The sequence below is a fragment of the Varanus komodoensis genome, unplaced genomic scaffold, assembly GCF_004798865.1.
Source record: "Varanus komodoensis strain SLA01 unplaced genomic scaffold, ASM479886v1 scaffold44_3, whole genome shotgun sequence".
NCBI classification, from domain to species: Eukaryota; Metazoa; Chordata; class Lepidosauria; order Squamata; family Varanidae; genus Varanus; species Varanus komodoensis.
In genome coordinates this window covers 6,858,171-6,881,798 of record NW_025336010.1, presented here as the reverse complement: position 1 = coordinate 6,881,798, position 23,628 = coordinate 6,858,171, and the positions used below count along the sequence as shown (strand labels likewise).

Here is a 23,628-nt window from a genome sequence, read left to right as displayed (position 1 = left end):
TATCCACTTGATGGCTCTTATTCAGACTCTCATTATAGTTTCAGACTCAACGTGTCCAGGCTAACTTTTCTTCCTAAGGCTTTCTCACTTCTCCATATTTATCCTATTCATGAGACAAGCAACCATGACTTTATCTTCATATGGAGCAAAGGAGGGAGAAGATTCAATCAGTTTCCAAGTTGTACAGCTTCTTCTTGTACAATACTGCAAAAATACACCTACCTGTTCTTTAATCTCTTGGTTATTTCCTGCCTTGACTCCAATAATTATTTTTCCTTTTGGCCCACTGACAAAATTATTCTTTGCCCATGTGACACTCCTCCTTGGATCCCTTCACTGTCTTCCTGTCTTCCATAGTCTGCACAAATGCCGGTCCTTATTTTGAAAGGTATCCTTTGTCTCTTTTCTGCTTAAGATGGCCAATATGTCATTTTCTTTTTCTGTTTTCACTGTGTCCCTTTATGACATTGGGCTTTCACAACATGGCAAGCCATCATGATTTTTTTCTTTCTGTTTCTCCACAGACTGCCTTTTGTGATCTCCAGATAGTGGCATCTGTTCCAAAGCATCCAAGTAGCCCATTTGAGGCCTGTGATTGGTTTTTAACCTCCTTTTTTAAAAATTATGTGCAAGAAATTTGTGCACATTCTTTCCATGCAGAAGGGGCTGGCCAATAGATAATTTCCCTTGCAGTGTGAACTTCTATTTCTTTATTAGTCTGACTTGACTCTTGAATCTTTCCTTGAATCTTTTCTACCTTTCTTAGGACTCTAGGTGCCTGGGAAGGTGGGAAAATGCAAGCCATGCATTGTATAGGAACACAAAATGGATTTTAACAGAAACATTCAGGATTATTTTCATAGGGCAATTTCATAAACATGTGTGTATGTCCCAGAGGCATATGTGTACATCTCATAAACCTATATGTATGTCCCAGTCAAAAAACCCTTTTCAAATTTCTTGCATTTAAGAAAAGGTAGCAAACTAGAGGCAACCTTTCCAGTATGTTGCTTTGGTATTTTGCAGGTGCTGAAACTGTCAGAGATTATGAAAGGAAGAAAAAAAAGGGGGGAGTGAAGCTGTGTCAAGCAAAAATGGCTTGCAATCAATATCTGTTGTTTGCCAGGAGGATGGCAAGTAGAAGAGGGGCCTTCTCAGTGACTGCACCCCATTGATGGAATAATCTTCAAACAGCAGCTCTCCAGGCACCTTCTTTACAATTCTTTCAGTGCCAGGCAAAAACACTATTTTCTAGGTATTTGTATAACTGATTTGAATTGGAATTGAAATGTTAGAATGCTTTATATTTTTTAATTTACATTGGCTTTTAATTCTCACGGTACCATTTAAACTCTCAGCTGTATATTATATTGTATATTATACTGTTAAAGATTGTATTTATGTTAGTGTTTGTTTAGATCATTGGTTTATTGTCACATTATATTGTTGTCATTGTTATTCTTACTGTTTTGATTCTTTGTGTTTTGTAATCTGCTCAGAGAGTCCTGCTGGACTTTAGATCTGCAGAATATACATTTAATAATGAATGGATGTATGAATGAATGAATCCTGGACTATTGATCTGCAGAATATACATTTAATAATGAATGAATGAATCGAGGTGGAGAAGAGACAACATGGTGGCTTTAGCTATCATATTTCCTGATAGACAGGGTGGAGAAGCGTGGCGGTGGGGGGGCACAAACAATGGTGAGCTTGATTACATGTGAGCTTTGCCATGGATTGCTGGTTATTCACAGAGTGGCTCAGAGTAACATGGGAATGTGCCCATTGCAAGGCTGAAATTGATTGCTGTCAAAAAAGAAAATCTGTCATAGGAAGTCAATGGTAAAGATGTTGCTCAAAACAAAGGTAATCTGAATGTAAGCAAGGTTTAATATTCATATCTTTTATTTCATTTCTTAGTTCCATACACCACAGCTACAGTTGTCATCTTCAAAGATAAGGGATGCATTACACTTAATTTTATGGTTAAAAAACCCCACCCACCCACACACACAAACAAAACATTGTTTCTCAGTTGATGGGTGCAGTCTTGAAATACTGCTATACTCACACTGAAAAAAGCTGAGGCCAAAGTAATAGAGAACTGTTTACTTTAAATCCACTAATCACCCTAAGCCAAGATATTTCCATATTTTCTTTACTTTAGATAAATACTAGTCATCTGGTGTAATGTTACACACCTAAATGGTTTCTGAAAAATGAACTGTACAATAAGTATTCAATGCAATGATATAATTACCATATTGCCAATGCTGTATATTTACATTCAGAAAAATAAATCTCACTGAGCAACATAAATAAACAAGGAAATAAATAAGAATATTAAGCTGGTGTTTGATGTGAAATAAATAGTACAAATAAAGGTCCATTTTCAGATCTCATGCACACCTGAAGTACATTTTAAATACACTGTTTCACAAAAGATAAAACAGGTCTTTATGTTACAATCTGCTATAGATCTCCTATAGTCTAAGTGGGACCAACTAACAAAATACACAATTTTATATATAAAAGTTCAGGATGCTTCTTTTCCTGCAATTTGCAACATGGTATTCTGTAAACTCTTATTACTAAAGCAGGGGATGTATCACTTTGGTTAAAATCCAGTGTCAAATATTATCTAAAAGAACCATCATCTCTGAAATGTAATTTAAGGACACAATCTTACGCATTTCGCAGACATTTCTCTGCCTAAACTTGCATAGAATTCTGCCCTAAGAATATTCCTAAGCACATATTATGTAGGAATATTTATTTTAACTTGTAGCTGTGCAAGTACAGTTAAAATGAAACACCGGGGGTCAGAGGAATGTGCGATAACGTGGGGGACAAGATGATGGATAAACCATCCTGGCCGAAATTATAGATGCTAAACACATCTGTTAGTAAGGTGCTATTTTGGTGACCTGTAGAGGTGTTTCAGGGTGCACTTTGTTACAAACATCTAATTAAATCACCATACTGGATTTAGGATAAGGTAAAACAAAGAGGGTAGGACGGAAGCGATCCAGTGAAAGTAAGTGAATGCATTTCTTGCTAAAAATTACAGTGAACCTTCATTCCCCAGGTGGTCCTAATGGCCAAAATTTGATCCTTGGTTCATTAAATATAACTAGAAGGATACACCTATAAAAAAGGGCTACATTCCTGGGTTTCCTGGCTAGGATAAAACCAGCCTGTCCCCATCTGTCAGCCAAAGAAAGCTAATGCACTAATGCTTGGTTTCCTCTTCCTTTTCCCTTCTGTATCTTGCCTTTTGAAATGTGGACTAGGACTGTCCTATCTTTTAATCTCTGTGCAATGCTTTGAAAGTTTGACTATTACAACAACAACAACAACAACAACAACAGTAACATTAATACTAATACATCCTTGAGGACTCATGTTTCCAAGTTTTACTGAAACAGACCAGCGACAGATACAAAAATGGAGAATGAAGCAAATCTTGTTCCTTCTATCTAAACTTTATGTGCAAGTCTAGTAGACAGGAGCTTCAGATAAATAAGGGAATGACAATGAAAGATGCCAAGAATTTACTGATCTGACATTGAATGGGCTCTATGTTCATGGCAAGAACAGTGAGCATGATGGCTGTGTTCCTAGAAAGCATGTGCTTGGCACTTGAATGGCAGCAAAGTAGCAAATGAAGACTGTTGCCAAATGTAATTAAACCTCCAAGGAATTATTAACATTTAAAAACTGCTAGGCCTTGGAGGCAAATGTACCATACGTGTAACAGCAAGTGTTGCCTCTATGGTTCGATTCATACAGCTCTGCATACATGATGAAAATACTGTTCAAAGTTTCCATATTATGCTTTTCCTATTCGTTGCAAAAGGAAAACAGAGCAAATTTGAAATTCCTACTAATACCATATACAATGTGTCAGTACCACTCACTACTTATACCTCTGCAAATTAGCGACTCCTTTGTATTTCTATGAGATTGGAGAGCTTTTCACAGTTCTCAAGTCTTACAGATTCTGCTTTCTGTTTCAGACGCTCATCTCTGTAAAGCTTCGCCAAATTAGATAACTCTGACTCTAAAAAATGAAAAATACAGTTATGCTTAGTTTTGGCCTTGAATATATTTCAAATTGTGGATTGTTTTTAATTAACAAGTAGAGTCCACTAGAGTGCATTGATGTTTTTTCCTGTATTTTATATTATTTATTGCTACTTCCGCATTAACAGACTCTACCAAATTATGAGTGCTCTTTGAGAATTAAGAAAGTAATATATCTAGATTTTAAAACAATATGCATATGTAGAATGCATAAAAAGGAGCACAAGAATACTTACTTTGTTGTTTTTCTTTCCTGCAGCTATTCTGGATATAATCAATATAATCTTTTTCAATGTGTTTTTCAAGTTCTTCAAGTTCTTTACCATTATAGTTATTCTCAAAGTTTTTATCAACATAGTAAGGCACCTGCAGGTTCTGCGTTTCTCTAACAACAGTGTGCCCTAGAGTCCTGTATAGGTAAATAAGTAAAGAAGAACACTCCTGCTTAGAAACAGATCTGAAAAATACATTTTGCCATATTAATATTTCTATTCAAAACTTACTGTCTTCACAAAAAAAGAAAAAATATCAAAGCAGCAGTTTATTGTTATTTATTTAACTTCTGTATCACCTGACACATCTATATACCTGAAGCTCTCTGGGCTGTTTACATTATTTCTCCTTTGTCTGGAAATGCTCCACAACCTTCCATCTTGTAATGGTCTTGTAATGTCCAGAAACCTAACCTGCTATTGCAGTATTATTTATTGACCTGATTTATACACCTTATAAGTTTCAAAGTGGTAAACACAGACTATCATAGAATCAAAACTGCTATAAAACATAACAATGATGTACCTACCGAGTAATAAAAAATAAACACTGATTAAACTCCATGCTGTCCTGTGCACTACAAACCATCGCTGGCTGTACCATGAATCTGAGAAAGCCCGAATAAAGATACATTTTTGAGGCTATGCCTGGGCGTCAGAACTGTGGGGGCCTTTCCACTAATAATAGGTAACTCATTCCAGAGGATGGGAGCTGTAACATTTTAATGCTAAAGGGATCCTCAAGAAACCTCAGGAGCATGTGGCACTTCAACAATTTTCACTCTGAGTGATCAAAAAGATCAGTCAGGGACTCAGGGGAGATAACCAGGTCTCAAGTTGCTTAGGGATTTATGCATTAAGAACACATTAAAGTTGGCCTGGTAGATTAATCTTTTAGGAAAGGTGTGATTTGACTTGCTCTTGGAAACAGGCTTCCAAGCAGGACTAAGGAAAGCCCCAGGTAAAGGACATTAGATCCTCCTAAATAGCTGCAAATACAGCCAAAAAGGATTACAGCTTTTTCAGTATTATGACACATTGATACATTGGAATCACATTAATTTCTGGAATGTATAGAACTAAAGAATTTGGAGCATAAGCAAAAGTAAGAGGGGACATGACTTGGAGGAACATTAAAATGATGTACGTAGCTTTTTATTATTTATAATGATGATAATATACTTTACTACATTCCTTTCTTCTAAATCAAGCAAATAAGTTTTTTAAAGCCAACCATCTTTTACAAAGCTTATAGCCTCCTCCTCTAACCCTAACCCTGTTTAAAGTAGTTACTTAGGAGATAAGTCTTTTGTTACCAGTTTTTATTTAATCTTAATTGGCATAAAAACACTGAACAAATCAAGCTACTTTTAACATCTTGCTAACTGTATTTCATCAGTTCTTATGTATAAATTAGCTCTTCTGTCTGAGTAGTACCCAACATTGTAGATGTCAGTTGAGTATTCCAACTATTATAATTATTTACTTTACATTTATAGCCTGTCTTTCTTCCTTGTACTCAGGGAGACTGATGTTCTCTTCCTCTCCGTTTTATCCTCACAACACCCTGTGAGGTAGGGTTGAGGTAGGCTAGGCTGAATTTCCATGACTGGCCTGAAGTCACCCAGTAAGCTTAATGGGCATGTGGAGACTCGAACTTGGATTTTCCAAGTGCCAGTCTAACGGTCTTACCACTATACCACACTGGTTCTCACTGCATTTGCACTGAGGGTTAGTTCTTCACCTAACAGACTCAGTGAAATTAATGCTACTTAACTTAGGCCAACAGTGGGTATACGCCAACACAACTATTCAAACATTCCACCCTGCCTTAATATATGTGTGTGTTTATATATGCTTTCTGCAGAGTACTCAATATATGGTTTCTGCAGAGTACTCAGAAACATCTAGTTCTTGTTACAGCTACAACCAACACCCTGTGGGTCTCCTTTCTACAGGAGAATTAAGTTCCCTGTTGGAAAATGCAGGACTATGAGAGTGCCTTTTCCACTGTAATCAGCTTCCTAATTTAACTGCCCTTCAGATAAAGCAAACTCCAGGCTGTCTCTAACAAGGGGTTGATCTTCACAATGGAAAGGTTAGTGTGAGAAAACCCTTAGGACCCCCAAACCAGGTTCTTCCAGAAGAACAAAGAAAAGTATCCAGACTTACGATTTGAAGAGGCTGTAAGGTGGATTAGTGGCCATTAACTGAGTTACTACTGACACAATTAATATGATAAAGACTGGCAGTAACTGGATGAATGCTGAGTAGGAATTCTGGAAATGAGAACAATGGTTAGGCAAGTGTATAAATGGCAGATGGAAGGAAACTGAAATCACAAAGGTAAAAATATAGGGTTGCATCAGGTGTTAGTTGTACTTTGAATAGACCCACTATAGTACTTAAGTCAGTCAAGCACTGGATACAACTCATAGTCCCCTGAGAAGAGATGTTAGCTGGCTATTTGACTTGGAACTAGATTGGTCATTATAGTTTAAACTAACTAATACAGAGTACTTTTGATCAAGGCTCTTTACTCTGATACAAATTACATAGAATTGTAGATGAGTAGAGTTGGAAAAGGAATGAAGCTCATGCGAGATCTTGAGCTGCCCATTCCCTTTGAACTTCATGGCCTTCCTGCAGTATAACAAGGGACAATTCCAGAGTGTCTTGGAGCATGCTGGATACATGTATGTGCTGAATACACAGGAACAATGCAAAATAGTGAGGGAGGACGCACAGCTATTCAGCAAGGCACAGATCTGTATTCAGTACATATGCAAATTTCTGCCAGATCAACCGAACATCCAGCTTGACCCCATGAACATTTTGCCTAGGTGCTAAGAATAAATCTCACTGGCTTCTAAAACGGCTCATATATTGCACATTATAAGCAATGCTGGCATTCTTTCTTAAGATAAGCAACACAGAGGATCTCTTTGTGGGCGTTCATTACAGATTCCCTTGCCCAAGTACCTGTGGTCTAGTCTCTTCCTCCTCTTCCTCATGCACCCAAGTCCTCTCATGTCTGTTTCGCTGTTGATAGCATGGGGGATCCACCGATGAATTCGAAAACATGTGTATATTGCCTGGGTTGAAAAGTAACAATACAAAAGTAAAGGGGCTATTTTTAAGATTAATGAATGTCCCATCCCTATGAGATGCAGGAATAGCTGCTTACTCCCATCATAAGAATCTTAGTTTTCATTTGTAAAGTTAATTTCTAGTCTTTGCTGATTGCAGAATCAACTATTATTATTTAAAATATTTCTCAGCCAACTTTCAGGGCAATTATAAAACACGTGATAAAAATCAATGTGGTCTTGGAATCATACTGCAAACAGCTATACAAACACTGAGCCTGTAATGGGATAATAGGACAGTTTGGCACAAATAGAAGGGCTCCTTCTGTTCATGGAAGGAGCTCCAAACCAGGAGACTCTTACTAGGAAGAGGGAGGGAGAGGTCTCTGCCAACCCCCCTTTTCTCTTGGGCCATCTCCCACCCTGTTCTGGTAGAGTTCCAGTTCCCCGGAATAGGGGTTCCCCACTATTTTGGGTCACTGGACACATCTGGCATTTTGAAGAAGCATTATGGGTGTTCTAAAAGTGGCTGCCATGAGAAGGGCTTGCCTATATATAAACGGCTACAGTGGTAACTGCAGCCAGTCACAAGCCATTTATTTCCCTGAAGGCAATCTGGGGATAAAAGAACTGTAAGTTGCTTGAGTTTCTAACTGCAAGGCAGAGGTGGGGTCTGAATTGCAAAACACAGAACAACTCTTTTGAACCCTATCCTACCCTCATTTAGATGGAAGTGAAAAAAATCCCAAACTTCAGAAGAGACAGAGAGCCTGGTAGGCACAAACATCACATTGGAGATACCAGGACTGGAGTGTAGTTTCAGGGGCACGCAGGAGGGAGCTGTTGCTCACCATGTAGATGGCCCCTGGTTCAGTACCCAGCTCCTCCATGTAGGGTTAGGGAGGAACCCTCTCTGGAACTCAGGACAGCCACCAGGGGTTATAGTGTTGAAGATAGGCTAGATGGAGCAATGATCTGACTCAGTATAAGGCACCTTTCTCTGGAATGGGGTATTTGCAAAAATCCTTTCCCTCTGAGGGAGCAACTCATTGGTGGAGTTTACTCATGGAGCTTGGGACCAAGCCCCCAAAGGCAAAAAGGGAAGCAATTCCTGTGTAAACATACATGATTATATAACAGTTTGTCTTCATTTTTAAACACAAGGCTGGCATCACAAGGGCCCCAGACCACCATCATTGGTGGAATAAGGCAGGAGTCATTCTATGTATTGGCTGGATCCTGTCTTTGGCTGAGCATCTCAAATATGAAGTATGACTTGGTTTAGTAAGATGAATGCACATATAGCAGTCTTCCCCAACCTGATCCCTTTCAAATGTTTTGGATCACAACTCTTAGCATTCTGACTACTGGTCATGCTGGCTGGGGCTGATAGGACAGTAATGCAAAACATCTAGAAGACACCAGGTTGGGGAGGGATTTTTAGATGTACTTCAGGAAAGCTGATTCAAACCTTTTCATCATTGACCAGGTTCATCAGTGTATACTGGTCAAAACCAAAGCAGCATCACATCTTAGAGGCTCACACTAGTACCGCCAACCAAGAAAACATGGCTAGACAGTGTTTTTCCAACTTCTTGAGAGCCTGAAGTGACCACAGATGCTGGATGTTTGGAGTGTCAAAAAGTAACAGAATTTGAACTTTTATTAAATGGCTTTACTATGGGTGGGGTGAACCTAGAGTCTTGCACAGCATCTGTTAAGAGCTGTACTGGTTACACTTTAAAGCACACCTTGAAAAGGAACACTCACCTGTAGGGAAGTTTCCTCCAAAAAACATATTAAATATTTCTTCAGGTGTAATGTCTGCTTCAAACTCTCTATAATAGCTATACTGCTTGGGTACGTTGGTATAAAAAGTCTCCTCTTCATCTCCAAATTGATCATACTGTGATCTCTTTTCAGGGTTGCTTAAAACTGCAAAAGCTGTGCCTATGGCTGCAGGTTGGAAGAAAAAGAGGCCGGGAAAGGTTGTACTCTCATCACTGGTCATGCTGACTGCAATCTTGTCTTAATGCCCAACTAGCACAGGACTGCAATGGGTGAAGTGTTTTACAGAGCAATTCTCTGGCCCCTAGATAGCATCTGGGGTGTGATAGGATGCTGCAGATCTTCTCCTTTGCACTTGTAGAGAATGCTAAAATAGCAAAGGAAGACATCCTAATGTAACTCTTCCTCCCGCTGACCCAGGCACTGCAGAAAATCCTGCAGTGACTCCACTTTCTGAGATAATTGTAAAGGGCAGGTGGTGGTAGAAAGGTGGCATGCTGTGGGGAAAGGGAAGGAAATGCTTGGATCTGCAAGATCCAGAAGGCTTTTAACAACTGCGCCAACCCCAGGAAGATAAGGAAGCTAGATGGGTCAAAAGGAACAGGAAGCTGTAAAAGCCTATTGGCTTGTCTGGCTCTTGCTGCCAGGGCCTAGAATAGTCAGAGAGCTCCAAATTCATAGCCCTCTATCTAGTGACAGAGCAACCCATCGGTTCTCTCTCTTAGGAACATGGACAGAGAAGGCCTGACACAAAGACTTTTCAGTAAAATGAGAGACAGCCTTAAAGTTATAGAAAACGTCAGAACATGTTAGCAAAGAGGTAACTTCTGGTACCACACTAGTGACAAAACATTTGCATGCCATTCTTCTTCCAAGATACCTGGGATATGAAATTAGATCTGTAGAATCTGAAATTAGATCTGTAGATCACCCTATATGCCATCCTTCTCAATTGCTTGGATTATCTCTATAGCAAATACACTTGCTGCATTTGAGCAACTATGTTATAGGATACCTACACCTTAAACCAACTAATATTTACCAAAACATCCACCACCAAATTCAAAATCTTTGGAAAATTCCACCACATGTGGGATAATGTACCCATGTTCACATAAGTTCCATTAGTTACCAGATGCAGTTGTCATGATATGACCTACTCTGTTGGGAGAAACTGACATTAAAAGAGCTTTGATTATTGTTCTTTTAAATATGCAGAAATCCTCAGTCAACGCATTTAAATTCTTACTCCAAGCTATTATATATCCTGGGTAAGGGGCTCATTAACACAATGGTATTGATTATTGACAATCATACCCACAACAGAGCATTCACAAACAAGACCCTCCAATACAACTGTTTGTAGGCAAATTTCTGTTTGCAGCTACTAGAACCAACATATAGAAATTGCTCTTTAATTTCCATTTTCATTGTTAAACAGAGCACAATCCTGCTTTTACACTCCTTGACTGCCTCATCCAAACCCACTCACATACCTTTAAATGCATCTGTTGCTCCTGGAGCACAGTTCTTGTCTGGGTGAAATTTAAGGGCAAGTTTTCGGTAAGCTTTCTTCAATTCTTCATCTTTTGCATCCCTTCCAACGCCTAGAATCTCATAGTAATTCTTACTGTTCTTTATTCTACAAAATAGGCACAATTATTTACAGAAAGTTTCTTACTTAGATTCCCAAGTGCACTTTGAAATAAAGCAAGGAAAATGTAACAGCAGATGCAAGTTTCTTCTTTTATGGTTGATTGCAGCTTTTTTTGGGGCATTGGAAACACCCAAACATAAGTCTGATGATGTGGGGGAAAGTTCCACAAATGCCCTTTACAGATTGTTCTTGAAATGTCTTAGTAGGAAACCTTATGAGAGAGCAATCAATCTCTCATATTGGGAGAGGGGGAGGGGGAGGAATGGGAGTGAGTATGGCTGGATACTAGAGAGATGGAAGAGAATTCAGGGAAGGAGGGGTCAGATCTGCTACATTGCATAGTTGGAGAGCATCCTTCAATCCCTGTCCACTAAATTCCCCTTCTACCCTGTCAAAAATTTTACCAACCCTAGAAAGCTGCTGTGGTAGTGGAGGGAGAATGATGTTCCGATCTGCAGGTCTGAGATTGGAGTTTAGTCTCCCACCTTGGATCTGGGAATCTGAAAAACCCTGCGGTGCCTCAGACAATGGCCAGGATTACACCTTTTTCTACTGAAGAGGCATTTTAATGCTGACTCATTGGGATACTTTAGCCATCACTCAGCTTCTTTATGGAGAAGTGGCTGGTTTCTGCTTTATTGCATATTCTATTTTGTGTCAGCAATTTTGTTCATGCTGCTGAATGCCACCCTAGTATCTGGAAGAATAAAGGCATTTTGAAAATATTTTAATCAACAGTACAATGAATAAAGCAGCTTCAACTGATTTATTGCCTATGCCATTTCCTGGAAAAAAGGGAACTAACAATGTGGTGATCCATGTCCTGGCGATCCCCTCTAGCATGCTCTGCATGGGCTTTCCCTGAAGGTAGTGTGGAAACTACAACTGTGTATAATCTGTGCACTAGCCAGATTACATTTATTTATTAGATTTATATCCTCCTTTTCTCTTATGAACTCAGAGTGGCTTACATCATTCTTCACCTGCTGCTTTTACTCTGGGCTGAGCATCTGTTACTGGCCCAGAGTCACCCAGCTGGCTCCATGGCCTAGAGGGCAGTAGAACCCAGGATGCCTGAGTCCCAGTCTCACACTCTTAACCATGACACACTGGCTCTCACTACACTATATAATACCTGTTTTTAAGAGCTCAACTGCTTGCTAATCTACTTGCAGTCTAACTTGCTCTTCAAATCCTTTGCAGCAAGGGCCACAACTGCACTTGACCTGGCAAGTGCTCTGCTCCACCCTGCTGAGCATCATGAGAGAAGCTACAGCTTCCATCCTAGTGCTGGAGCTAGGGAGGGGGCAGGGATTATCCCCACTATTGGGATGAATAACTGAATGAAAATGGTGTTCACCACATGCACTTTGCTATGGCTCTTTGTGGTTGCATTTTGCCAACTTGTATAGTTCTAAAATCCAACATTTTAAAAACAACAGCAACAGAACAAAACATCTGTTCCTGCATCTTTGAATTAAGTACAATGATATTTGCTTATCAAATTGGCTTCTACAGAGAATGTTTCCACTTTTGCAATCCAGCTCTTTACTTTTCCAGAGTGCATTTTTAAGGCTATCAACCATTTAAAAAGCCTTTAGCTGATTAATCCTTAAATATAAACATACATTTTACCAAAGCTTAATTTTGGCTTTTTGAGACTTTGAAAATAGCATAGAAGACGCTTAACATTTAATAAACAAAACCCACCACTTATTCTTAAAACACCATTTAATATTGTTTCCTTCCTAGAATCAAAACAGACTTTTAAAAAAGTATCTTTAATTAGCAGTCTTAACAATTAAAACTGTCCTCTAATGATCAGCTGAAGAAGGGCTTCTGAGTAACACAATGACCAGAAGTGATGGGAGAAGCAGCAGTCTTAATGAGCTGCCCCACATAGCTCTCCACCCACCCAGTCCCAAATGTCACCAGAAAGGCTTAAGAGGAAGCATCTTGTCCCAAAGCAATGGAGGAAGAAACAGATTAAGCTTGAACTCAAAAGGGGAAAAGAAATAGAGGCAACCCCCCCCCCCCTGCAAAGAACAGGCCAGGCCCAAATGACAAGAGGTGCAGTACAAACTACATCTGGAGCTGATGTATACCTATTCATCTGGTCCTCCTAATCAAGAATTGCCATCAGCCTTCCCCATCCTGGCACCAATCCATTCCCTTATATCTTTTCAGATTGTAAACCTGGGAGCAAGGCCTGTCCAGTTATTGATTTTTGTAAGCTGCTCTCGGTGTCTTTTAACTGATAGCCAAGAAATAAATGCTTTGAAAGAACAAACAAAGCATTGCCAGTTAGATTTACAGGTTGCATGCTTAGTCAAGAGAGATTTTCTATTTACCTTTGCACCCCAAGCAGCTGTTCCTTTGTATAGGTTATGCTTCCTTCCCCAGACATGGATGGACTTCTTCCACTGTCACACACATGCTCCTTCTTCATCCTCATACAGTCAGTACAGCCACAGCAATCAAAGTTATCCCTCACTTCCTCTGATGGGCATGGATTTCTTCTGAGTTCATCAATTAATGCTGCAAAGAAAGATGCCTCTTTTTGTATATTAACCAGAGGGGAGCATATTAGAACACACACAAACTTCACTATGAAAGGAAAAGGAGAAAAGGTCATATTACTATCCATCATAAACTACATAGCAACACACAAGATGAAGGATACTCATAGCTCATTAGCCTTTTTCTAATAGTGACCACCCAGCCATATGCTTCTTCACAGCATGCAGGAGGGCATGAAGATACTTCTTCTGTGCTATCTACAAAATTTCGTGCAACTCACATTCAAAGGAATATTTTCTCTGAACCAGTAAGTTCTATTTAGCAATCACCAAGAGAACTGCCCAAATGGTGGTCTTGTGTTCAAAGGGTAAACAAACAAACAGACACTGTTGTTTATACTACAAATCACTATGGGAATCTCTGTTTTCTTATTGTGATGTCTTACACTGCACCAATAATTTTCAACTTGCAGTTTTAAAAGTTATGCGAGTACTAAGTAACTAGAAAAAGTATTTAGAAACCAAGAAAACAACAGCTTAAAGCCATCACTCCATAATTTGCTGTGTTGCTTCATTCTAACAATTAGCATCTTAATTAAAAACAGTTTTCCTTTCAAGGCAGCTTGCTATAGAGGTAGTGTTACATTATGGTTAGAGTGCTGAACTAGGGTTCAGGAGATCTGGATTTTGGTCCCAATCAGCCACAAAGTTTATTGGGTGAATCTGAGCCAGTCACAGACTCTTAGTCCCACCTACTTCACAAGGTTGTTGTTGTGAGAATAAAAAGGAGAGGAGAACATTGTAAGTCATCTTGGCTTCCTTCCAAGAGGAAGAAAGGTGGGATATAAATGTAATGTAATATAAATAACAATAATAGAGTAGTTGTAAGGCATTAATATTTGAAAAGGGTTAGAATTGCAAGGGAAATACAACAAAAGCTTCCAAAATTATCATCATACTGAACTTTGGGCCATTTCACACATGCATGCATATCACTTGATTTCTCAGCATTTGATGACTATTCATTTAATATGTGGATGCTGCTGAAATCCCATGTCTTGAAGCAATATAGAAATTCTGTCTTTAACCAAGACACATGTATGCTGCTTGATGACCACTTGTTTCTAGAAGTCTGTCAGCGATATTTAACATACATTGACATGAAATGGATATGAAATGGATACAAGGACCTGTTACTAAAATCCAGGATTCAATCTAGTTCAGCTTTCCCCACTGTGGTGCCTTCCAGATGCTTTTGACTCAATTCCATAATCCTTGAGTATTAGTCATGCTAGCACAGGTTGATGGGAATTGTACTCCAAAACATCCAGAAGGCACCATACTGTAGAAGAATGATCTAGTTTCTTCTTTTCTGTCTGGCATAGTTGACCTTAAACTGCTTCTCATACATTTTACACTCCTATTCGTCCTTCTCCAGAAATGAGGATAACTTCCATTTTCAATTCCATCCTTGCTACCTCTTACCCTGTTGCACTATCAGCCTATTCAGTCCTGTAATCCACTCCAGCTCTACATAATGTCAGAAACACCAGAGGGGCAGTTGTGCTAGTCTACCTATTTGAACAAAAAGAAAGGCTTCTGTAACATTTTGAAAACTGCCCAGAGGGTCCTGGTTGGGGCTACTGGATGCAGCTTTATAAATCAAACGAACAAATAAATACATAAAACTCTTTTTTTCCATAGTGGTAGAGGCTGTTGCAGGCCAAATGCATGAAGTGATGTCCTTAGATTTCAAATGCCTGTGCATGCACAGGTAACGGAAAATACTTCAAAAAGTAAAACCAAAAGTCCGTCAAAACTGAGGGTAGCATTAGGCTGTGACAGTTCTATACAAAACCCCAACATATGCAAGCTTTTCATTTTTTGCAAGTAAGCTTAGCATAGAAGTGTGCCAGCCCTAATGCACTATTTTTCTCTCTGTACACCTCTGCCCACTAGACATGCTATCCCATGCTTGGAAATTTTGGGATGTCAAGCGTACAGAAGTAGCTTCAACGATGAATAACACAGCAACAAGAATAATTTTGACAAATTCCTCCGAGGAGAGATTCTGTCACAATCACTTGTCAAGTCTTCAAGGAGCCGCCAGGCTCATTTTTGCGGATATCACACAGCCTTCCCCGCGCTCGGCCGATCTCCACTCCTAAGGGTAACTCGCAGCTCCGCCTCAGTTCGCCCAAGCTCTGAAAGCATCACCAGCAAGAAGTTACCTTCAGCCCACCGCTCCCCCGGGCTCAGCCCGGCCATCTTCCATCTGCTGGGTGGGAGGAACGGCTGGCAGGGAGAGGCGACGCCACGCGATACGGGACTTCGACCGCAGGGCAACCTGGGTGTTGTAGTCTCCGCGTATTGGAGGCCTCCCCGAGCTACGTGCATTCACCAAGAGGAAAAGGCTAGGGATTTACGCCATTGGAAGAGCGGAGGGAGAAAAGTGTGTATTTCGGAACGGGCTGCTGCGATAGCATAGCTTTCCCTTGCCACATTTCTTCCCAAAGCTGAGATGGCGCTCCCCATAGAGACGCCAAAGAGCGCAAGCGATGCCTCCTTCCCCGTCCATAGAAAGTCTAGGCTAGAGCGATGCTCGATTGAATGCCGCAGTTCCGAACTGTGAGGCGCGCGGTGAGGGGAGGCGCGGGGCGGAGCAGGCGGGGCGGGGAAAGAGCGCAAGTGCCATTTGTGCGGCATTTTGCGTCTCTGTGAAACACCTTGACTTGGATGTGACTCTCCAGCTTTCTTTGGCCGACGAGAATATAGATACACGTAGTATTTCCATTGCTGCAAAATATGTAGACAAAACTCATACCTAGCCACAATTTTTCTACTGACGTTGAGGGGGTGGGGGGGGGCATCCTAAGGCTTGGCACCTCTTTCAGTTTTTCTTTCTTCTTGTATTAGGGAAAAAGATGAGGGAGGGACCTCCTATCTCATTTTTAAATCGCAAACGCTAACCAGTGTCCGCAACCTGTCTATTTTCCCAACATTTTAAGGTTTAAATTGTTGCTTTAATTTGGGTTTTTTTTTTTTTTAAGAAGATGATGCTGTGCTTCGCTTTATTTTATTGGAAGACCGGCCTGAGATTGTCGGTAATAGGACGGTATAGGAAAGTTCTAAATTAATAAATATATAATTAATTTAATAAATACGGCATTCACAGAAAGAGAGAAACCTCGGGTCCATGGTTATCCTGTCCGCCACCCAACAAATAGAATCAGTCTTCCTTTTCTTGAGTTTATGGTGCGCGCGCGCGCGCTCTGTGAGGAACCTTCCTCTAGCCGCCCACGATGGTTTCCGGAAGTTTCCTTCCCTGCTGGCGGAAAGCGCGACGGTGGCGGGAGGAGACGCGGTTAGTCACGCAGGCGCAGTCGCGGAGAGCAACGGGTTGGTGGGAGGGGGCAGTGGCGTTTTACGCTCGTCCCCCCCCGTCCCCGTCCCCTTCCCCTTGGTCGTTTTGCGCGGCGAAAGGGGCAGGGGTGGAGCGGAAGGCGGGAGGGCATCGTGGTGGCGCCGCGGAGGCCGCCGCTGGCGCTGCGGTGGGAGCGAGCCGCGCTCCCCGCTTTCCTCCCCGTGCGGCGCGGCTCTTAGGCCCGGGAGGACGGACTCCCCCCTCGCCCTCTCCCCCCCTCTCCGCCCTGGGCGGCGGCGGAGGCGGCGGCGGGGAGGAGGAGCAGGTCGGGTGCGGAGGGAACAGGTGAGTCATTTGGCCCCGGGAGAGCGGGCGGGCGGTGTGCAGCCACGAGGAGGGGACTTGCCCCTTTATTACTGTGACACGTTGCTAGGAGCGTGCCTTCAAATAGTGCAAAGTCGAGGAGGTGGCGAAGTAGTAGCTGTCAGATGTGCCCGCGGGAATCTTTCTGGTTTTCAGCGCCCACCCCACGGGCAAGTTCTAGAAGGATGGCATATCTCTTCATAAAACAAGGAACATTTCCTGGGTACAAATGCCTTCCTCGCTCATCCGTTAATACGAGTGTAGCGATTTGCTTTAGTTTTAGCCCTTGCATCTTGGGTTGTGTGTCTGATCAGGTCGAGTTTCTTTACTACAAAGGGGCTTCTTTTAAAGGTCAGGGGAGACGCATTCTGCCCTGGAATTTGGCATTCTGCAACTCGCAGGACTTTCCTTTACAAATGCCTTGGATGATTTTCATTCTGGTTTTGCATTCAGTAAGTTTAGTAGTAAGCAGAAGATTAAGTGCTGATTGGGCCAGTACAGTTTGAGCATGTGGTAGTTTTTCACTACGGTAGTTCTTTGGGTACTTTCACTATGTTCTGTGACATACTGTTTTAAGAATATAAATACTTGCTGAATTAGGCTGTGGTGCCTTCCTTCCTGCAGTGGCTAGCCAGATGCCTCTAAGAAACCAAGAAGCAAGGCATGAATGAAACAGTCGTTATTGTGCAAATGTGCACTTAGTAACCAGTTTCCATAGATTTCTGGTGTGGCTGTTAATGCTGGAAATCTCCACAAATCAGTACTGTATGGAAAGTATTAGACATTTGTTTGGTTATCAGGAATGTGCTGTGCTGAAAGCTTGCAGTCTGAACCTAACCAAATGAATTTGAAATGAAACCTAGCTGATTTCAGTGGGGTTTGTTTCCAAGTGTGCATTTTGTTTTTTTTAGAAAAACAGGCAATGCTATTCTTATGGCAAGAGCTATCTGCCCCCGTTCCTTATTTTGCCTATCTATAATATGTATATTACTTTTTCATTACATTTATACCCACTTTTCTTCCTCTTGCAAGGAACCCAAAGTGGCTTACAAGGTTTTCCTCTGCTCCACTTCATATTCAAAACAACAGTTCTGTGAAGTAGGTTAGTTTGAGTGACTGGCCCAGAATCATCAAGTGAGCTCCATGGCTGAGTGGGGACTACAACCCACATCTCCCAGGTCCCCAGTCTAGTATTCTAACAGCTATACCACACAGGGTATATTATCTCCTTTAAATAAATATGCATTGTAAGATTACCAAATTTAATTTGGAAAATGATAAAAATGGGTTATCTATTATGTTTACTTGTAGTATGATTTTCCTAAGTTAGGATGGTCAAATAGGGGGGCAGGAGGAATCGTTTAATAGTTAACATAAAAAGGATGTTTTGTCAGGTGGAGCTGTTTTTATTTATGCTTGAATTGCTGTATCAATTAGACATTATTGTCTTTTTTGTATCTGGTCACTTCATTAAAGAGATTTAGAAATGTGCAAGTAGGGTGGATTTGATTTAAATAATATTTTAAATCACTAGTAGAACTAGATTTAAATAATGAGTTTTTATATAACTTGCATGTATGCCTGCCTTACCTGTATGTCGAGGAACTTAAACTATTCCCAAAGTGGGTCTCTTTTACAGCCTGCTGCCATTACAGGTTTTCTCCTCCAGGGAAAGAATAATATGATAAACATCAGTCTATGCACAAAAAGATTCAAAGACTAGTGGAGTATTCTGCTCAAAAGATTTCATTTTTATTTTTACTGCTTGCCCCTCCCTCCTCACACTTAGCTTCTTGTGCAGATCTATTCCACTCCCATTAATCTTCTTCTATTCATTGAGGTAAGAGGGCTAAGAGGTTGATACAGTGTACATAGATTTGCAAAGGAACAATGGGATTAAGGTCTTTTTCTCAACTCTGTATGTTTGTTTTATAACATTTTTGTTGTGAAGAAGAGGCATGTGATTTCTGCAGACACAAATTTACAGTTTTGAGAATTGTAAAAGCATGCACCTGTGATAATAACTTCTAGTTAGCTAACTTGCCCAATATTCTTACGGAAACTTCTGGAAGAGCATGACATTGTGTATGGGTAAATGGAATTCATTTACCAACAAATTGAAACATTGCCTGAATATACAGCCTCAAGCTGCATAATTAAAAACTAATCTTTATTTCATGATGAATGACCTCTGGACTATAATATGTCTTAAAGAGAAAACTTTCTTTAGATAGATTTTCCTCAAAAAGCATTTTATTTTTAAAAATCCAATTTAAATAAAAAAATCATTGATTTTTAGCCACCCTGTGTACAAGTTTATGCATGTTCACCTGGGAACGTATCTTTGTTTTCAGTGAGTTACATCTGAGTATGCGTGCAAGAGATTGTAAACTTACTGAAGTTCTTTGTCTTAGAAGTAAGTCTCACATAGCTCAACAAGACTTTCTTCCAGGTAATTTCGTATAGTATCACTGTCCTAGTTAGTTGACATGGGATGTTTTGTTGGCATGTTTTACATTGATTTGTGCCATTTATTACTGACTTTCCTGCATTAAGATTGATTGCTTCCATTCAATTTGGCTGAAAGAACATGCCCCTACTAAACCCTGGTTTTGAAGCTAGAATTATTTAATTTTGATGTGCTTTGGCCATAATTCTTTAATACAAGCAAATTCAAATGCTCTGCTCTAATAGTTAGGCTAGACTAATAAAATGGAAAGCTGTTAATTTGCATGCATTTCATTAGTAATCTGAGTCTACGTATTTGGGACACCTAAAACATATATTGACTCTTCAACATTCAAAAAGAAAGTATGGAAGAATATGGAAAGTTTAGTTGATTGTTAATACATCCCAATTTCATGGCGATTAATGAAGTACAAATTGTAAGGTTTTTTTAAGTGAGGAGTGCACCTTAAAACTGGGATGATTTCTCAGCTTTGTCTATGCTAGTTGCAGTTGATGGGAGTTCTAAGCCAAAGCATCTGGATGGCTACAGGTTGTCTGCTTCTTTTTAAGTATATTAACCCTACCAGTGTGACCCCATCTGTGAAAATGTTGCTCATAGTTGTTCTGACAGTAAACTTGAGGCAGTTGTACCTTTTATATTAGACAAAGTAAACGGAATGCAGGAAGCTGTGAAAGTGTGTTTACTTGGTTGCTTAAACTCTCAGCAATTGGATAGTTTTGCCTATATTTGAAAGGAATAGTGTTTTCCAGGCATATATGCACTACAGAACTAAACAGTCTGGGACCAGTTTATCTTTGGAATGCCTTATCCCTTGTGCACCATCCTGATCTTTGTGATCGTCTGAAGATGCACTGCTGAAGTTTGCCTTTCCTCCAGAGTGCAATCCTGACAATGTCCAGGGTGGGAGAAAGCTGTAGGATTATTTGAAGCCTGACCTCCAAGGTCCTGTGACCTTGCCAAGACTCTGATCTCTCACAGCAGGTGTGAAAAGAACCTTCAAAGTTGCAAATTGGCCTGGAAAACTAGGAAAAGGGATATGCTAGGGCGTGGAGAAGAGAGGAGGATAGGGCCAGTGATTTATGTCATTTCTGAATGGCACCCTAGCTTTCTTCCCTCTCCCTCCATGGCATTTCATGTGTGGTAGAAGGGACACAGTGGTGAAGATTGCCACTCTTGCTCTGTGCAGTGGAAGAGCCCAAGTTTGGAGGCTTACATGCAGCCAGGGCAGAGGTCATTGGATTGCACCCTGAGGCATGGAGTGTTGCAGCACCTATCCTCTGGGAAGCATTAATGCCGTTCGACAGACCCTCATGATGTTTAGGCATCTCCTCAAGATGCACCTCTTTGCACAGAAGTGTGACCCAGCTAGCCATGTTCTGCAGTGAACAGCCAAGTGTACAGTATTATTGGAGATTAGTGTTTTCATTGTGTGGTGTTCTTGTTGTTTTCTTGTTTTGATGGTATGATAGTGTATGTTGACTGCTTTGAAACTTTGTAGAAATGCCATGGCTTCCTCTAAGAATTCTGGGAATTGCAGTTTAGTGGAGCACCATTCTTTCTCAGTTGGTACTCTGATCCAACCTCAGCATTTATATATATACATACATATACATATACACACACACACACACACACACACATATATATATATATATATTTAAATTGTGCAATTCATTGTCCCAGGATTTGGATGGAGGGATATAATTTTTTGCATCCCATTGAAAAACAATGCATAGCAAATAAGTGGCTTCTGCACTCAAATATACTTCCTGATTTTTTTTAAAACTGATCTGTGAATACCTTTTTACGCAGAGATATTATTAGCTGGGTCACTATGAGGGTTCACTGGCAGAAGGGAATGACTATTGCCCCAGTTTAAATCTGTATTGTTGTTTGTAAAAATTTTTTTTGCACATATTACCTCCCATAAACAGATGTTAAGTGAGCCTTAAACAAATACTGAGCAAGTGGTCAGTGTCACAGTTCTTAACTGGCATAGATCATTGAAAATGCCACCTGCCTTGAGTGCTATTTTTACATAAGCATGGTTATCAAATGCAACAGAACTTCCTTACATTTTTTAGGTTGTAGTTTGTTTGTTTTAAAACAGTCTTGCAGATCTGCAAGAGCCATTTTTGAATGCATAATTTTAGAATGGAGATCTACTAACTTCATTTGGTAAAGCAACAGCATCATACATAGGAAGACCAAGATGTGGTGACTCTCTTATCTGATAAGCATTCAAAGTTGCAAAGAAAAACTGGATGCAGTCTCATTGCACTGCAAGTTGAGCAAATGATTATGATGAATACAATGAGTTGTACCATGAAATTTCATTTCCAGTATGATCAAAAGTGGAAATCTACTTGACTCAAGTTTATGGACCTCATGAGAGAGGCCTTGCAGGATGGGATGAGGGCTGCTGCTTAAGCAATATTTTGCACTGTTGCTGCCAATCCTAGTACAAAATTCATGTGTATTGATGTGGGTGTGTGCATGTATAAATAACATTTTTTTCTGTTTAAAAAGCGTGAATGAGAGAGGATGAGTCCCTTACATGGTATTATTTTAAAGTGGAAAGTATTAAATTATATTTATTATTGTGAAAGAAAACCTAAGTCTATATGGCAAAGGAGGATGAGTGGAGGGCAGGGTGTGACAAATTTTGTGAAATATGAGGAAGGAAATAGATTATATAACATTACCTGTGTGATTAGCTACAGCTGTTTAGATGTATCATGAGTTATCAGTAATACATATTTTTATTAGAGACATTTTAAGTGTTTGGTATGCATGCTATATGTGGCAAGGTTCACAAGTCATGGTGGCAATTCCTGGTTTGTTTAACCCAAGAATTGCAAGAACAAGTGACACTTGCAAGCTCTGGGTTTTTACTTTTCATTAACAACACAAGAATGCCCGTTCTTCAGTTGTACTGAGATGTGTGAACCTGGAAGTAATGCAGGAATTTCTGTTGTGATGTGCACACCAGGGTACAGTGTGCATCTTTTGCTACTTTTATAATGCAATCCCAAAGTTAATATGTGAGTCTTTGCACAATCTTAAATTGAACATGTGTTTAAAACTGAACTGGTTACCCTATAATAGTGTGGTATATAATGATATCCAAGGAAGGGAAAACTTGCTGTCCATTGGGGAAGTACAAACTGCCATGCACTTTTAAAATTATTTATTCATTTATTTAATGTATATCCTAGCTTTCCTCCAAAGTTCTCAAGAAGGCATACATGGTACCCACTCCATTTTATTCTCACAACAGCTTTGTGTAGCAACTTAGGCCAATGTATGGGGAATGTATATTCTAAGTTTCAAGGTTGTAGTTCATGTGGGACTATAAGAATTTGAATAATCCATTGAGTAATATCTTAAACATTTACCATTGATCCTATTAATAGTCTTATTCTTTAGGTGGAAATACATGTTCTAGCAGCTACCAAACTTCTGATCTGTACACTAGTTAAACCTTTTAGCCATTGTGATATTTGTCTGTGATACCCAAGTGGAATAGTTATGGAATGATAATATTAATACTCCAAAGAGTTCAAAATGATGGAAAAAGTAACTCAGGTAAATATAATAAATTCAGATCGTGTCTTCCCGAGTTCCCTGCTGAGTATATGGAAACATGTAGCATATTTAGAGGATCTGAACATATCAAAAAGGAGTTGGTGGTGCCTTGGCAGTGGTGGTGTGTCAGGAGGCATCCTGACTCCTTTATTCTCTTCCAAAAAGGCAAGCTTGGTTTGGTTTGGGTTTTAAATATCTAGACTATGTAAGTTGCCTTGATAATTCATTGAAGGGCAGGGCATTAGAGAAATTAACTTCCTGTGAAACAGCCAAGAAAAAAAAATGACGGGAAAAATGAGAAGTGGCTCTGTTTGAAGGCCCAAGCCAGTACTGTTGCAATATTGATGGCAAATTAAATCTATTGGAAGAGGTCATTAGCCTGATATATTGGTGAGATATGTATGGGTGTTGCCAGGATTCTAGGGT

General features: G+C 40.1%; 2 protein-coding genes across 4 annotated transcripts in view; one reads left to right on the top strand and one right to left on the bottom strand.

The window, feature by feature from the left end:
- Positions 1 to 1,889: 1,889 nt before the first annotated feature.
- Positions 1,890 to 15,783, bottom strand: DNAJC18 (DnaJ heat shock protein family (Hsp40) member C18). Its single transcript, XM_044444137.1, has 8 exons — positions 15,649 to 15,783; positions 13,250 to 13,436; positions 10,738 to 10,883; positions 9,224 to 9,409; positions 7,347 to 7,459; positions 6,537 to 6,643; positions 4,329 to 4,501; positions 1,890 to 4,069 (listed from the first exon to the last, which is right to left on the bottom strand). The coding sequence occupies exons 1-8, from the start codon at positions 15,683 to 15,685 to the stop codon at positions 3,945 to 3,947; spliced, it is 1,074 nt and encodes a 357-aa protein (XP_044300072.1). The 5' UTR covers positions 15,686 to 15,783; the 3' UTR covers positions 1,890 to 3,944.
- Positions 15,784 to 16,821: 1,038 nt separating this feature from the next.
- The window catches only part of ZC3H13 (zinc finger CCCH-type containing 13), a 51,655-nt gene continuing 44,848 nt past the window's right edge, over positions 16,822 to 23,628 (top strand). For 2 of the 3 annotated variants that reach the window (XM_044444131.1, XM_044444130.1), the window contains exon 1: positions 16,838 to 17,126. The gene's annotated coding sequence lies outside the window, so the exon portion shown is untranslated. Of the gene's footprint in view, positions 17,127 to 23,628 lie in introns of all 3 variants that reach the window. The other variant, XM_044444134.1, reaches the window with a different exon arrangement.